This window comes from Hyperolius riggenbachi, chromosome 7 (genome assembly GCF_040937935.1).
Source record: "Hyperolius riggenbachi isolate aHypRig1 chromosome 7, aHypRig1.pri, whole genome shotgun sequence".
In the NCBI taxonomy this organism is placed as follows: Eukaryota; Metazoa; Chordata; class Amphibia; order Anura; family Hyperoliidae; genus Hyperolius; species Hyperolius riggenbachi.
The window spans coordinates 275,502,383-275,519,781 of record NC_090652.1 but is presented as its reverse complement, the minus strand read 5'-3'; the positions used below and the strand labels follow the sequence as shown (position 1 = coordinate 275,519,781).

At 46.8% G+C, this 17,399-nt stretch overlaps 1 protein-coding gene across 1 annotated transcript in view; it reads right to left on the bottom strand.

Annotated features, from left to right (window-relative positions):
• PRPF40A (pre-mRNA processing factor 40 homolog A) overlaps positions 1-17,399 on the bottom strand; it is a 77,872-nt gene that overhangs the window by 56,257 nt on the left and 4,216 nt on the right. Inside the window, exons 2-5 of the mRNA XM_068245773.1 lie at positions 9,286-9,363; positions 8,125-8,247; positions 6,755-6,832; positions 5,662-5,695 (exon numbers count right to left, since the gene is read on the bottom strand). Coding sequence (XP_068101874.1) covers positions 5,662-5,695; positions 6,755-6,832; positions 8,125-8,247; positions 9,286-9,363 — 313 coding nt within the window. The remainder of the gene's footprint in view (positions 1-5,661; positions 5,696-6,754; positions 6,833-8,124; positions 8,248-9,285; positions 9,364-17,399) is intronic.

The following is a 17,399-nucleotide window of genomic DNA, read 5'->3' as shown; positions in this document are numbered from 1 at the left end:
CATCTCTGATTCCCTTTAAGGCCAGGTAGCCGGCTACCTGCCGGTCCAGGCATTGGTGGAGGGTGGATCCGGAAGCGCTAAGGCGAGGCATTGGACTAAAGAAAGTCCACATGTCCGACATCACCATGAGATCGCTGGAGCGTCCTGTCCTTGCCTGCGTGGACTTGGGAGGAGGATTACTGGCAGTGGTACCTTTATTGCGCTGTGCTGTGACATCACCCTTAAACACATTGGGCTCTATTCATAAAAAAGTTGTTGCGAGAAAACTCCTGGAGGGAAAATACCGCAGCGGTATTTTACACTTCTGGGTGGTCATTCAAAGAAATCTTGAAAGCTGCGATGCAAGAGCGGAGATCTCCCGCTGAAAGATGGCGGTAAGCTGTCGGAAGGCATGCGGAAACACTTCAGCCGGCAGAGTCCCTCCGTGCACTGCTCTCTCTGGGAGGTCTGTCCCATTCACTTGTATGTAATCCGCAAAATCAGAGGAAGCGGTATTTCCCGTCCACATACCGCTTCCTCTAATCTTTATGAATGGCCATTTTGTTACTTTTTTCTAGATAAATCTAGAAAAACACTGGAGAAGGCGGAAATTTCTCGCTCTGCTGGGGGATTGTAGATTTTCATGCGGGAACAGCGTTTATGAATGCCCACTTTGCTAAATGGACGTGAAAATCCGCTGTTTTGAGCGAAAAACTTGCGGTAAGGTTTTATGAATAGAGCCCATTGTAAAGCATACTTGCCAGCTTGTTCTGCATGTGCTACATCCTTTCTGCCTTCTGGCGAGTTGGTAACATGTCTGGCACTTTGTGCCTATACCGAGGGTCTAGTAGCGTGGCCACCCAGTACAGCTCATTCCCCTTGAGGTTTTTTTTTTTTACGGGGGTCCCTCAACAGGCTGGACAGCATGAAAGACGCCATCTGCACAAAGTTGGATGCAGACGTACTATCCATCTCCTCTTGCTCTTCCTCAGTGACGTCAGCCAAGTCCTCCCCCTCCCCCCAGCCACGAACAATACCATGGGAACATCGAGCAGCACAAGCCCCCTGCGACACCTGCTGCGGTTGTTCTACTGCCGCCGCCTCCTCCTCCAAAGAAACGCCTTCCTTATCATCCGAGTCTGACTCCTCCCCCCCCCCCCCCTGTGCTGCCGCAGGTGTTGAGGAAACATCGGATTCTGATGTAAATTGCTCCCACAACTTTTCCTGCCATAACTGTTCCTCCACAGCTTGATTTACCACTCTAAGCACGGCATGCTCCAGGAAGTAAGCGTACATGATCAAGTCGCTGATGGTGCCTTCACTGCGACTCACCAGGTTGGTCACCTCCTCAAACAGCCGCATGAGCCTGCATGCATTTTGCATCAGTGTCCAGTTGTTGGGCCAGAACATCCCCATCTCCCCAGATTGTGTCCTTTTACTGTAATTGTACAGGTACTGGGTGACGGCTTTCTCCTGTTCTAGCAGGCGAGAGAACATGACCAGGGTCGAATTCCAGCGAGTCAGGCTATCACATATCGAGCGTCTCACCGGCAAGTTGTTTCTCCGCTGAATGTCCGCAAAGCGTGCCACGGCCGTGTAAGACTGCCTGAAATGCCCACACAACTTCCTGGCCTGCTTCAGGAAGTCCTCTAAGCCTGGGTACTTTGACACAAACCTTTGAATGACTAGATTCAGCACATGTGCCATGCAGGGTACATGTGTCAGCTTTCCCAAATTCAAAGCGGAAAGGAGATTGCTGCCATTATCACACACCACGTTGCCGATCTCCAGCTGGTGCGGGGTCAGCCACTGATCCACCTGTTTGTTAAGGGCAGCCAGGAGAGCGCTCCGCTTTGAGGCAAGACATGTCTAATATGGCGTGACACCGTCGTACCAGGCATGAAGCATAGGCCCTGGGGAGAAGGGGCTGTGTAGCTGGAGAGGAGATCGCAGCACCAGTAGAGTTGAACTGCCACTCAGCCGAGGATGACAGCGAAGAGGATGTAGCAGGAGAAGAGGAGGTGGCAGGAGGCCTGCCTGCAAGCCGTGGAGGTGTCACAAGTTGGTCCGCTGCACAGCCACATACTCCCTGCTTGCCATCGGTCACCAGGTTTACTCAATGGGCTGTGTAAGTTATGTACCTGCCCTGACCGTGCTTTGCAGACCAGGTATCTGTAGTCAGGTGGACCCTTGACCCCAACGCTGTGTGCCAGAGATGACACCACTTGCCTCTCAACTACACGGTACAGTTTGGGTATCGCCTTTTTAGTAAAATTATTGCGGCCTGGTATCTTCCACTGTGGTGTCCCAATGGCCACAAATTTACAGAAGGCCCCAGAGTCCACCAGCTTGTATGGTAACAGCTGGCGAGCTAACTTTTCCGCCACACCAGCTGTCAGACGACGGGTAAGGGGGTGACTGGCAGAAATTGGCTTCTTCCGCTCAAAGATTTCCTTCACGGACACCAGGCTGCTGTGGGCAGAGGAGCAGGAACCGCTCAAGGGCAGAGGTGGAGTGGAGGAGGGTGGCTGTGAAGGTGCAAGGGAGAAAGCGGCTGAAGATGCTGCACCTGAAGGAGGAAGAGGAGGAGGAGGGTGGCTTTTCTTTTGTGTGCTGCTTTTGCTCAGGTGCTCTTCCCATTGCAGTTTGTGCCTTTTCTCCATGTGCCTTCGTAAGGTACTTGTCCCTACGTGAGTGTTGGCTCAATTTTTGGAAGCAGAGAGAACAGATGGCATTGCTCCGATCTGAGGCAGACACATTAAAACATTTCCAAACCGCTAAGCCCCTCTGGGGTGATGGCACTATGGTGGCATCAGCAGCTGACGTTGAAGGGCATGTTGGCTGGCTGTACATAGGTGGCGATACATTGCGCCGGACACTGCCACCAGCTGTTTCTGATGACGAGCTCCCCCTGCTTCTTTCAGGAACTCGTCTCCTCCTACTCCTCTCTGACTCCACCTCTGAACTGTCCCCTTGGTCATCTTGTCTATTAGGAACCCATGTGTGATCCGTATCATCATAATCATCATAATAATCCTGCCCAGCTTTGCTTGCCTCAGACACCTCCAAAACTGCACCAACAGCAGGTACTTCATCATCCTCCTCCTCACACATTACGTCCATAGTGTCGCCGCCTAACTCAGACATATGAGGTGGTGTAACTTGCTTAACGCCTTCATCTGGTTGTAACAATAATGGCTGTGAATCAGTTAATTCCCCACCAATTAACTCCTGCAAAGTGTCAAATGCAACGGATGTGGTGCTTGTAGTAGCGCTGGTGGCTGTGGAAGATAAGGTGTTCTGTGTTAAATAGTCAACCACATCCTGACAATCTTTGGAGTAGATGGGACGTGCCTTCTTCTGAGTACTGTACTTTGGGCCAGGGCCGCACGAAACCACATCAACACGACCTCGCACAGACCTGTCGGGTGGCCCTCCTCTGGGTCTGCCTCTACCCCTGCCTGTTTTGTCCGTTGTGTTTATATCGTGTGTGTGTGTGTGTGGGGGGGGGGGGGGTGATCAAGTGAAAGGTATGCACTGACTTGACTAATACAATGTGCAGTCACACAGGTGCAGTTAACAGGTATGCACTCACGTAGGTAGGTGGGTGCACTGAAGTGAACAACAGGTAGGTATATGCAGTAATGGGTATTACAATATGCACCGGTCACACACAGACAGGTAGTGGACAGGCACAGTGACACTGCGTGCGCTCAACTCCCGTAGGTGGGTGGGCGGGTGCACAGTGAACAACAGGTAGTCACTGAATGTGCTGGGCCTGGCAGTGGCACACACACAGTATGAATTATCAAGGCTGTCTATGCAACAAAAGGTGTCAGTGGGACACAACAGAAATTAAAAAAAATAGATCATAAAATTAGCTCTCAAAAGAGTTGTTGTGGGGTGCTATTTTAGCAATAAGAAACAGCAAGGAGCAAGCCAAGAAGCCTACATGAGCCTGACTAATCTTTCCCTATGAGAGTCTGCAGCAGCAGCTGTCCCTTCTCTATTTACTGCAGGCGCACAAGTGAGTAAAATGGCCGGCGATGCTTTCCTTTTATAAGGGGGAGGGGGGGGAGGTGTGTAACCCGATTGGCTACAATGTGTCTGCTGACTGATGTAGAGGGTCAAAGTTGACCCTAATGGTGCATTATGGGGGCGAGCCCAACTTCCGGAAAAGTTCGCAGTTCTCCGCGATAGCGAACCTCCAGAAGTTCACGGGCGAACCGTTCGGGCCATCTCTAACCATTAGGTCACATTCCCAGTGGTGCATTGTGGTGCAGCATAAGGGCCGCTTTGTAATATGGCTTGCCGCACTGCAATGGAGCACCTATGCGCCGCTCACAGTGCGGAAAGCTGCATTGCTGTGTAACAGCGTGCAGCATTGTTACGCACAAAGGACCACTATTGTGAACAAATGTAAAATACTGTATATATTCGCCAGTGTTCTCCCCAGGCTCTTTTAGCCAAGTGCTTCACCCGGCTAGTTTTGGTGAGCACCCGGCTGTCACCGGCTCACCTTCTCCTATGCTGTAAGCAGAGCTGCGCACAGAAGCACCGGCCCTGCATTCTCTCATATTGCCCCACCCGGCTACTTTTTCATGCCACCCGGCTAGAAAAAGTTTCTGGGGAGAACACTGTTCACATATAAGCCTAATTTCTCAGCACTAAAAAGTTACCCCCTCGGCTTATATGCGAGTCAGTGGAGCAGAACAGATAGTGGAGCAGGCTTTGTTACTGGCTCCCTGCTGTGTCCGTACCCCGCATCCCTTGCAAAACGGTGTGCAGAGTGCGCTGCTCAAGACTACCTGTGTCCCCTGGCTTGTAAAGCAAAGCGTGAAAGCAAAGTGTCAGCTGTGCAATGATCAGGGATTCTTCCTGTGTGGCAATCGCTGTGTCTCATATCTATGACACCATCTAGTGTGGCCTTGAGACACTGCTGTATCCCTCTATGGGTCACATCTGGCTATGGGGAAGCAGGCTGACTTGTACTGGGGGGAAACATCTGACTATTGTGGAGGGGGCTTATATGCAAGTCAATCACTTTTAATTGGTTTCTGGGGGAAAAGTGGGTACCTCGGCTTTTATGCGCGTATATACGGTACATAAAAAAGACAAAAATAAAAAGTACATTTCTCCCAGAGTAAAATGTGCTACACTACACATTATTTTTGTCCTAAGTTGCTGTCACTTACAATAGGGAATAGAAATCTGACTGAACTGACTAGCCCAGCTTTACCAAAGTGAAAAGCAGATTGTTTCAGAAATGGTTTTTCTGATGATGTAATTTGCAACACACGTTTGGTACTCAGCAAGTTGGAGTTAGCTTCTTTTAACACTATAAAGGTAGAGGCTACAGGACAGAATGTTGCGCTTTGCCCCGCTATACGGCTTCTAGATACTGGTATATATGAATGCATTATTTTTGGTGGTCAGAGAAAAATGTCCTTATGTGTAATATTTGTATATTCACAAGAATACATTATTTGTACAGATAAGTATCTTGTCTGCGTGTTCTATTTATTTCAAACTGGGGTATGCTGAAACATTTAGATGCTTTCAATGCTTTATAACCCATATTAACAACTTTGGAGGTAGTAACACTAAAATATGAGTTGCACTTCCTAGGTTAGTAATCCTATATAATGTACAGTGAGGAGCTGGCACTTTTAGACAACATACCAAGAGTGGGATCCAAACTGTTCACACCAGGTGGCTGTAAGAAAAAAATAAATGTTAGCAATAGTTTTTGCCTGGAGTTCCAGTTTTATCGACTGCTAAAGATCTGAAATCAAATGGATTTGAAATAAAAATAAATATATCTCCGTGCACAAGGCAAAGGACGGCTATCCTATCACAGTAGGTTTCCACTAACTTCTTTCTCATAGCTGACTACTACTGCCCGTCTTTAAGCACACCTGAACTTCGAGGGATATGGAAGCTGCCATATTTATTTCCTGTTAAACAATGCAAAGTCCCTAGCTGTCTTACTGTTTCTTTGACTCCAATAGTTTTAAAGTGGATCCAAGATGAAACACTAACTATAACAAGTAACTTGTCTAAATAAAATAATATATAATTATTTTTATTTATTTTTTAGATAGTTTACTCAGCAAATCTAGCTGCAAACAGCTTCAACAGTTATGATTATTCACAGCAGCCAAGTCTGTTTGTCACATTACACCAGGGAAGCTGATCTGTATCTCCAGCCCTCAGCCTGTGAAAACTTCACTCCCCTCCCCTCTACCTCTGAAATCTCTGACTAGTAACCTCCTCTTCCTGCCCAGACTGAGCTCCCATAAGCCCTTGCTACATGGATCTGAGTGCCAAGGCTCTCTGGAGAAGCTGTGGGCGAGGCTTGTTTAGTTTATAGGGAATTAGAGCACTAAAACAAAAAAAGTATTGAGCTTGAGGAATGCCCTATAAACTATATGAAAGGAACACAATTATGCAATGAGTAAAAGTTCATGCGTTTCTGACTGAATTTGCCTTATGCGTGTTTCAGGGATGTGATTCAGACACTACTGCAGTGAAAGATCAACAGGACATCCAGACAATGTTATAACAAAAAAGGTTATATCTAAAAGGTTAACTTACAGTGTCATTAACAATCAACAATCCTCCAAAAAAAGGTGAAAGTACCACAACAAACACAGCATAACTAAGTGGTGACAAATGTATGTGATGATAAATGAGAAGTTCCTGGTTACGTGTGCCATGGATCTAGGAAGTGTAATGGAAATGACTGCATGCAGATTAACACAGAGCAAGTCACCTGCAGGGCGGCGGGCAAGCCTGGTGGCACATGAGGAATCATCATCCCGGGCATGAGTGGAGGAATCATGGGAGCCAGCTGTATAACACAAGAGCAGAGTAAGATCAGAGCAGACAGAATGGGGTAACGTTATCCACAAAATAAACTGTACTGAAAAGAAATTGATGCTTACGCACCTTTCACCCCAAATAGACACACACAGAGGCCAGACTGGTGCATGCAACATCTGCTCACTGATTAGCTGCATGTGGCTCTGAAATCACCATCTAAAAAGCAACATTCTAGACAAAAATACCAAGACTCATGCAAGAACTTAGCTGCAAAGCTGGTCTGTAGAGGAGTGCCTACATTAGTGGAAACCAAATCACGGCCATTTTTATCAGAAGTGCTTCAAAGCTCTGTGGCCATGCTGCATTGCCGTGGCCCGGCACCAGCTCAGCAGCCGCCCATTTGGTCGCAGCCGCTGAGCTGGTGGCATGCCAAGGAGACGCATGTAGGGGTGGCCACAGAGTTTGTAACACTTTAAAAGAAAAACGCCATGGCGGTTTTGCCAATGAAGGGGGCAGACTTTTAGACCTTTTTAATGGTTTACGGGTGATCGGGTGAGTTACTGCCGCCGACAACCACTGATCCTTGCCATTTTTACATAGAGCTTTATATTCAAACTTATTAAAATGACAAACTTGCTACTCTTTAACCGGTGTACAGTCACGTGGCTTTTCCATGCCAAAACCATTCAGTATTTTTTGGCAGACAGTCTTCTGTCTAGCAGTACGTAAAGGAGAGGACAGAAAAGATGCAAGACTTGCCAGGAGTTACGGTAGTAAACCAGAAATATTATACCTGGCCAAACACCTGTCACTAGTGTAAAGTCCAGTTTTGATAAATGATCATTCCCCAGTTTACCTAACTTATTTGGTACACACACAATTTGGTATGCACAAAGGAAGTTGCAGGGCATGCTGGGCTGTCCTTTTTTGCTTCTCTACTTCTCCTCAGATATAACTAATGCAGCCCAATTGGCTGAAGCCTCTTTTCCTCCCATACCTTTGTTCCTCTCTGATTGGCCAATATTTTTCATGCTGAGACAATGCAATTTCTATAGTGAAGGGCAGGCAAATTAGGCAGAGGAGAGTAAAGGAGGAAATGACATCAGAATTGGCTTCAAAATAGCCACACTTAAAATGGGAAACGTATTTTCTCTTTTTTTACTGTAGAAAAAAAAAATCACTAAAATCAAAATGTGGACAGGGCAATACATATGTTATATAAGTAGAGCAAGTATTTAACTACTTATTTATGTGTTGTTGTTTTTTCTGAGATAGTATGGCTGACAGCTATTCTTTAAAAACCTCATCTCTATACATTACCTGACCCATCTGATGACCACCCATTGGACCCATCAAAGGCGGGATCAAGCCTGGTGGTGCCAGTCCTGGTCTTGGTGGGAGACCACCCATTCCCACGCCAGGGAAATGGGCGACTGGGCCCATCTAGAAATGGTTATAAAAAGAAAAGTTTATTTATAAACAAAAGGCTATGAAATACCAGAGTTCAGAAGAGGACAGTAATATTAACAATATTATTAATAATAATAATAATAATAATAATGTGTGGAAAAATTCAACTATCAACTTCAATTCAACATTAGCTTTAAAGAGGAACTGTAACATCAAACTGTCCCCTGGGGGGTACTCACCTCGGGTGGGGGAAGCCTCCGGATCCTAATGAGGCTTCCCACGCCGTCCTCTGTCCCTCTGGGGTCTCGCTGAAGCCCTCCGTACAGCGGCGACGTAAATATTTACCTTCCCGGCTCCTGCGCAGGCGCTCTGGTGGCTGTCGGCTCCGAAGTAGGCGGAAATACCCGATCGTCAGGTCTGCTCTACTGCGCAGGCGCAAGTCTCCGGCGACTGCGCAGTAGAGCGGACCCGACGGAGGTCGGGTATTTCCGTCTAGTTCCGAGCCGAAAGCAGCCACAGCGCCCCCGCTGGAGCCAGCAAAGGTAAATATTGAAATTACAGTTGGGTCTGTCGCCGGCTGTTCAGAGGGCTGCAGCGAGACCCCGTGGGACGCAGGACAGCGTGGGAAGCCTCATTAGGATCCGGAGGCTTCCCCCACCCGAGGTGAGTACCCCCCAGGGGATCTTTTTGATGTTACAGAGTCTCTTTAAGATACCTATAGATGAGTCAATATTTTTAGTAGCTTTACTCACTAAACAAATTTGCCCCCCCTACCTTACCAGTCAAACTTCCAACCAATTACAAAAAATGTATTGACCAAAAAAAACTGTCATAGCCATTTGTCAGATCAATAGCCACACATTAAAAGCCAAGCTATTCATTCGATATTCAATGAGAACATTTGCTAGGTCGAGACTGTGTACGAAGATTCCATATGTTGCCAGATAGTCCAGAGGCTTACCAAAACCGTGATAAGCATCTATTTTTCAGAATTGCTTTAAGTCCTCCCCCCCATGCCACTCCCCCCACCCATGCCACTTCCCCATCCCCACCCCCCCTCATGCCACTTACAAATTGTCCTCTCATCATCCTTGAGCCGTTGGGAAAAAGTCCTGGCTGACTTGGTCCGTTTGTACCGTCGCCAGATGCCTGCAAAGATCACCAAAATGAATAGAATAAGTTGCAAATACTTTGGTACTGATATAAACTGTAGAGAACAGGAGAATTTTACCCTGTTCACTAAAAACTTCTGATCACATGATGGTTTATTAATGATGGTTAGTTAAAAGAGGCTAATTAACAGATGTATTGGTGTTTATTATTCTACCAAAATGCCAAGGCAATGACTGCAGGAAAATGAGCGCCATATAATGTATGAAAACATAGGGGACAGTACATTCGGGCAATAAGTGTCAACTCCACCAAAAGGTAAAACCTGCAGCAAGCAGCAGCTCTGGGCCAGCAATAGCTTCTATCCGTGTACGCCATTCATAAAGCATTTTTCTGGGGTTCATCACTTTCTGCTTTTATTCCAACTGCAGCACTGAAGTTCCCAAACCCACATGAATTAAAGGAGAACTGTAGTGAAAGGTATATGGAGGCTGCCATATTGATTTTCTTTTAAGCAATACCAGTTACCTGGCAGCCCTGCAGAATCACACCAGGAACAAGCATGCAGTTAATCTTGTCAGATCTGACAAAAATGTCAGAAACACCTGATCTGGTGCATGCTTGTTCAGGGACTATGGCTAAAAGTATTAGACAGAGGATCAGCAAGCAACTGAGGCTAGCCAGGCAACTGGTATTGCTTAAAAGGAAATGAATATGGCAGCCTCTATATACCTCTCACTACAGTTCTCCTTTAAGGGTGTGTACACACATCTAATTTTGATTGGCCATTCACTGGCGAATTGTCCCACCTCCATGTAGAATGAGGGACAATAGACTTTCAATAGATTATGCAAGTAGTGCTGTTCTTCATTCAGAAACCCAAATTATGTCAAACTGCATTTCAACGCCAAAGCTAGTAGATGGGTGTGGTCCGCATCGTGCTTCACATAACTTCAATGCTCTTTCTCCGGCTTGGAGGAAGGAGGTAACATCACAGTGAAGCGTGACGTGGACCGCAAACACGCTGACCCTTTCCATTAGCTTTGGTGTACAGCATAATCAGTTTCCAAATGAAGAAACCCGGATAACAACACTACAGGGTAAACTCTCATACAGCATAGAAATGGTAAAATGTCCAATCGCTGGCCTATTTAAATTGGATGTGTGTATAACAGCAAACATGAGGACTAGCTGCAAAGTGGTAAGAGGTGACAGCAGAACACCTGCTGCGGGCGCTTGTATGCATAAGCCCTTGAAATAAACTTAAAGGAAACCAGAGCTGTCAGGGAAAGAGGATTTGATACTCACCCGCTGCTTCCTCCAGCAGAATAAGCATGTCTGAGTCCCTCGCCGTCCGCCGTTCAACCGGGATCAGCCCTGGTAAAAGGCTAAGTCGGGGTCTTCTGCATATGCGCGGACCTCCCACGGTTGCGCAGAAGACCGCGGGAGGACGGCGAGGGACTCAGACATGCTTATGCTGCTGGAGGAAGCTGCGGGTGAGTATCAAATCTTTCCCTGCTCTGGTACACTTTAAAAAAAAAAAGTCGAAAAAAAAACCATTGTTTTAACTACATTCCATGATATTATTTACATCAAAATCATGCTTTCTTTTTAGTATATTCAGGCTTCTACCTTATCAGCTCCCATCTGCATTAGTGTACCTGAAACGAGTGACTAGAAAATAGTGAATAGAACATTTGTATACATACCTGGGGCTTCCTCCAGCCCCCTCTGCACAGATCTCTCCCTTTCCGCCGTCCAAAGCTTCCTAGATTCAGGGCTGTGGAGTCGGTACAAAAATCTTCCGACTCCTCGGTTTCTGAAACCACGACTCCAACTCCGGGTACCCAAAATTGCTCCGACTCCTCGACTCCGACTCCTTAGTCTAATACTTAACAGGGCTGTAGATTTTGTACAAAAATCATGCGACTCCGACTCCCGACTCCCCAGTTTCTGAAACCACGACTCCGACTCCAACTCCGGGTGCTCAAAATTGCCCCGACTCTGACTCCTCGACTCCGACTCCAGCCCTGCCTAGATTTCCCATAGCAGCCCCGCTCTCCACGGCCATACTATACAGGTGCAGTACGGCCAAGCACGCTGCCCTGTCTCACTCCCATGGCTAGGAGCATTGTACCTGTTTAGTAGTACTGCACAGGTGCAGAACTCTTCTGGCGCCGGGAGCAAGGTGGTGCCTGGCCACGCATGCACAGTATGCCCCACTGGTTGCGGAGAGCGGGCTGCTACGGGAGGACCTAGGAGGCTTTGGACCGCGGCGTGGGAGCGATCTGCGCAGAGGGGGCTGGAGGAAGCCCCAGGTATGTATAAAAATGTTCTATTCATTCATCTCAGGCACCCTTTTAGCTGGCGATATACTATTCAATTATTATTACTATGAAATAGTTTTTTTCTATAGATGTTGCAATCGATATTATGGGCTAAAAATCAATCAAAAGGCAGATCTGCACAGTTGGTTTCGTCAGCCGTAATAAAAAATGTTTTTAAAAAAGTTGCAGAAAATGTAATAATGGATGGCCAGCTTATAGGGATCCTGAAGCAAGATGAATATAGAGGCTGACATATTTATGTCATTTTAAACAATACCAGTTGCCTGGCAGCCCTGCTGATCCATTTGGCTGCAGTAGTGGATGAATCACACCAGAAACAAGCATGCAGCTAATCTTGATAGATTTTACAGAAATGTCAGAAACGCCTCATCTGCTGCATGCTTGTTCAGGGTCTATGGCAAAAAACATCAGAGGCAGAGGATCAGAATGATAGCCAGGTAACTGGTACTTGTTTAAAATAAAATACATATGGCAGCCTCCATTTCTCTCTCACCTCGGGTTCCCTTCGCAATGTGAATCAGCCCTAAACAGTTAGAAGTCTTGCCCAAGGACTCTTTACTGAATAGGTGCTGGCTCACTGGACAGGAAAAGCTGAGATTTGAACCCAGGTCTCCTGTGTCAGAGGCAGCGCCCTTAACCATTACACTAGCCAGGCACTGTAAAGCTGTGAAATCTACAAACGTGTTTCTGCCCATTTCCTACATTTCTTGAAATCTGTTTCAACAAATGTCTTGCTTTCTAAAGCAAACTAATGGCACAATATCAGTGTTCTGAATGGTTTTAGTGGTTTATATTTTATTGCCTCCTAAACATTAATCACGGTACTTCACTACCAGTCAAGCTAACCTGTGTATAAAGCCAGGCCTTGGACCCACTGAGAGCACTATTGCAGCGTATGCCAATCTGTAATGTGCTACACCAGTGGATCTATATGGGGGGATGCCACAAGCAACGTTGCAATATCTCAGAGCCATCACAAATGGCTGCTTGCGGCAATTTGGGAGCAATCGTATCAGTGGCTGCAGTAGCAAAAACAAAATTGCGCCGAGAAATCATTTTAAAATCGGGTTGCCGTAAAGTGCCAGTAGTGGGTCCAGGCCCAAGAGTATGAAAATGGCAGGGATTAGATTCTGCTCTGAGTGACATGTAGATTCAGTAACTGTGGTAAAATGTCAGTGCTACAATAGGTCTGGTTCACAGTACGAGTACTTTTCTAAGCACCAGTGATTTGAAAAGCACTTGCTAATGTAAAGGCCCATACATACGTCTGATTTTTGCGGACGGGTCGTTTGAACGTCCCGTCGTTCAGTCGTCCGCACGCCAAATCAGGCGTGTGTACAGACTGTCGTTCGCGTGATAAGACTGAGTTTGAGCGACCCGTCATTCGCAAAAATCAATTAACCCTTCGCACTCTCACATGCAAATGTTCAAACAAATGCTTTCACAGATTCACTCATCCAGGCACAACTGCTAAATTAAAAGCCAGGGTTTTAGTTATTATTTAGTATTTATATAGCGCCGACATATTACGCAGCGCTGTACAGTGTATATATATACCTTGTCACTAACTGTCCCTCAAAGGAGCTCACAATCTAATCCCCACCATTACCATGTCTATATTATGTAGTGTAAGTACTGTAGTCTAGGGCCAATTTTTAGGGGGAGCCAATTAACTTATCCGTATGTTTTTGGAATGTGGGAGGAAACCGGAGTGCCCGGAGGAAACCCACGCAGACACGGAGAGAACATACAAACTCTTTGCAGATAGTGCCCTGGCTGGGATTCGAACCAGGGACCCAGCGCTGCAAGGCGAGAGAGCTACCACTACGCCACCGTGCTGCCCATCACAGAAGAATGCATTCTTATGCTTAGTCACCTATACTGCGTAGAAGTACCCAGGTAAACATAGGTGTCCTAACTCTGGCCCTGTAACATGCATAGTGCAGACATGCAAACACATTCATTGCATCAAACCTATCAATGGATTAGGAGCACACATCCTAACTTCCTCTCCTGGGAAAGACAGTGCAGACATTCGCAAAAATCAGACGTGTGTATGGGCCTTAATGCTATGCGTGATTGTTTAAAAAAAAAAAAAAAAAAAAATCACATTGCTCAAGTAAGAACACATACAAATAGCATAACATTAGCAAATGCTTTTCAAATCTCTGGTGCTTAGAAAGGTGCTGGTAGTGTGAATGAGCCCTAAATGCATAATCCTGTCCCAAACAAGGCTACAGACAGAAATAAAATTCAGAGAGCGGTTCCAGTCACTCCTATTGCCTGGTACACACCACGCAATTTCCCATCAGATAGATGGGTCGATAGATACTTTGACAGATCCAATCGGATTTCCAATCATTTTTCTGATGACTTCTATGCAGATTGATCAGAAAACGATCGGAAATCAGATCGGACCTGTCTGAAATAATAATCTATTCGACCCATCTGATGGGAAATTGCATGGTGTGTACCAGGCTTTACTCTAACAAAAAGAAGAAGTTTGACAAAAATGCTGATTCTTGCTGTCAACCAATACCTGAAAAAAATGTAGATTGTCTACCTTTACTACAGGTCAGCTTCCCACACAGATTAAGCAAGATAGATGCAAAGACAGCAAAGGTACACAAATAGGTTCCAGCTGGTAAGCGTAATGTACTGAGTGAAACAGAAAGGCCGCCCTATTTATTCGCCATTAAAGGACAACTGTAGTGAGAGGGATATGGAGGCTGACATTTGTTTTAAACAATACCAGTTGCCTGGCAGCCCTGCTGATCTATTTGTCTGCAGTAGTGTCTGAATCACACCAGCAACAAGCATACTTATAATCTTGTCAGACCTGACAATGCCAGAAACACCTCATCATCGTTTTATGCATACCTGGGGCTTCCTCCTGCCCCATATGCACAGATCGATCCCACACCGCCGTCCTCCGTACCGGGTCCTGTCACTTCTGTTAGTCGGAGCCAGTCTACGCAGGAGAAGTGTGCCCTCCATGCATCTCTCCAGCGGCTGCAGGCTGCTCACGGATCCCTGCTCTGTATCTCAGCAGGTAATGCGTGCGCACGCATTCCCTGCTCATCCCCGCCTCTAGGACCTGACGCCAATCGATGTTAGGCTGTGCTGGGGGAGCCACTCTGAAGCCCCCAACTGGCATTAGGCGGTAGCAGAGTAGTTAAAGTGAACCTTCGGACTAAAAATCTACTCAGCAGAAATGAAAAGGCTTGGTGTTTCACAGCATCAGAACTTAGTTTTTCTTACCAAAGCATCATTTTTAGCTAAGCTCCACCCATCAAAGAAAAAAAGCCCGGGCTTTTTTTCCCTGATGCTGTGCAGAGCATGATGGGATTTCCTATGTTATTCATGTTGCCTAGCAACTGGGAGAGGCGCTCAGGACACAGGACAGTTGGAACTGTGTCTCATGCTCCCTGTCACTTCCTTTCAACCAAAAAGATGGCTGCCATCATGAAATCAAAAATGTGCCTGTTCTTTTAAAACAGTGTGGGTAAGAGATTATATTACCTATCTATTTTAATTAACATAACTAATGTAACTTAATGACAGTATGCTTGTTTAGGCTGGAGTTCCTCTTTAAGTAATACCAGCTGCCTGGCTGTCCTCATGGTTCTCTGCCTGTAATACGTTTAGTCATATACCCTTAAAGTGTACCAGAGTTGACATGAAACAGACATGTGCATATACAGTGGCAAGCACACAGACACTCCTGTTGTGCTCCTTTTATTGTTTCCCTGCCTGAAATAGTTTATAATTAGCTATGTAACTGACAGTTTTTCTGTAGTCAGGACTCAGTGGGCTCACTGATAAATTACAGCTATAAAACACTTTCCTAAGGAGATACTTGGGCTTTTTACTGTGAGAGGAAAAGGTCAATAGTTGAAGTATTTTCACTCTGGGACTCCTGACACTGCAACTGAGCAGAGACTATGAAACATTAAATCTGCTTTGTAAATGTTTATACATAAAATAAAACCTTTAGCTACCTAAAAGGAGTCATTTTTAGGAGTAGGAGGACACATCCAATGGTTTATCTCAGTTTATTTTCATCTCTGGTTCACTTTAACCTCTTGAGGACCACAGGCTTAAACCCTCCTAAAGACGAGGCCATTTTTCACGAATTGGGCCACTGCAGCTTTAAAGGACTTACCAGGCCAAATTCGTTAAAGTGAAGTACCTGCAAGATGTTTAAATACACGGAGGGCGCGGACGGCGTCCTCCGTGCATTTAGACATCTTGCAGGTACTTCGTCTGCGCCCTCCGTGCCGTTCCGCCGGGTCCCCTTCCTGAAAGCGCCCCCCGTGCCGCTGGCGACCCTACAGGCCGGGTCGGGCTCTCATGCCGCTCCTAAGATGGCCACCGGAGCTGGCCGCGGCTGCGCAGTCCGCATTGCAGCGAGTGCGGCTGCGCAGCTCTGGGGCCAACCCTCCGAACCACGCACTGTAGCGTGGATCGTAGGAGTTGGCCCTAGAGCTGCGTAGCCGCACTTGCGGCAATGCGGACTGCGCAGCCAGCTCCGGCGGCCATCTTAGGAGCGGCATGAGAGCCCGACCCGGCCTGTGGGGTCGCCAGCGGCACGGGGGGGCGCTTTCAGGAAGGGGACCCGGCGGAACGGCACGGAGGGTGCAGACGGCGTCCTCCGTGCATTTAAACATCTTGCAGGTACTTCACTTTTTTAACGAATTTGGCCTCGTAAGTCCTTTAAGGCCTCGCTGCAGGGTCGCACAATTCAGCACACAAGTGACCCCCCCCTTTTCTCCCCACCAACAGAGCCTTCCTGTTGGTGGGGTCTGATTGCTCACCCAGTGTTTATTTTTTTAATAAATATTTTTGTTATTTTAAATAAAAATGCCTATTTCCTTATATTTACTACCCTCCTTCCTTCCCTCCGTCTGTCAGCCAATTATAGAGATCAGCTGTAATAGGCTTCAGCCTATCACAGCGGATTGCTCCTGTGTCCCCCCAGGGGGACAGCCGTGTCAAACGGCTGTCCCCAGTACAGGGCTGCCTTAGATTGCATCTCTGTACTGTGTTAATAGACAGAAGTTTCGCCGTCTTACAATCTGAGCCGATATCGCCGCTGGGAGACTGAAGGCGGAGCTCCACCATCCAAGCAGGGAAGTGCGCACATTGGCACGCATAATCTCCTGCAAACCATGCCCCAAGGACTTTACGCAGATCGGCGTTAGGTGGTCCTGGAGATGGTGCAGTGTCCATCGGCGTGATGCGGTCGCCTAGTGGTTAAAGCTAATGGGATCCTGTATTAAAAAAAAAAAAAAAAAAAAAAAAGATACCTTAGGAGAGGGAAGGCTCTAGGTCCTTTAGAGCCTTCCCGTTCCTCTCCCGGTCCCCGCTTTCCAGCGCAGCGCTGTCACAGTGTTTGACTGATCGGTCGAATACTGCTCTCTGCTGCCGCAGGAGAATTCGGAAGTCTTCGGGAGCCCAAAGTGCTTTCTAAGACGGGCTGTACCTTATTGCACGAGCTCGCTTGCGTAGGTGCAGTGCAGAGCCACCCGTCTTCCCAAAGACTTCCGAAGCCTTACTAACGGGGGAGCCATCACTGCAACAAGAGGAGCGGGAAGGCTCTATAGGACACAGAGCCTTGCCTCTCCTTAGGTAAATATCTGGCTGTTTTTATTTTTTACAGGTTCGCATTAGCTTCAATAAGCATGCAGCAGATCAAGCGTTTCTGAACATTGTCAGATCTGATAA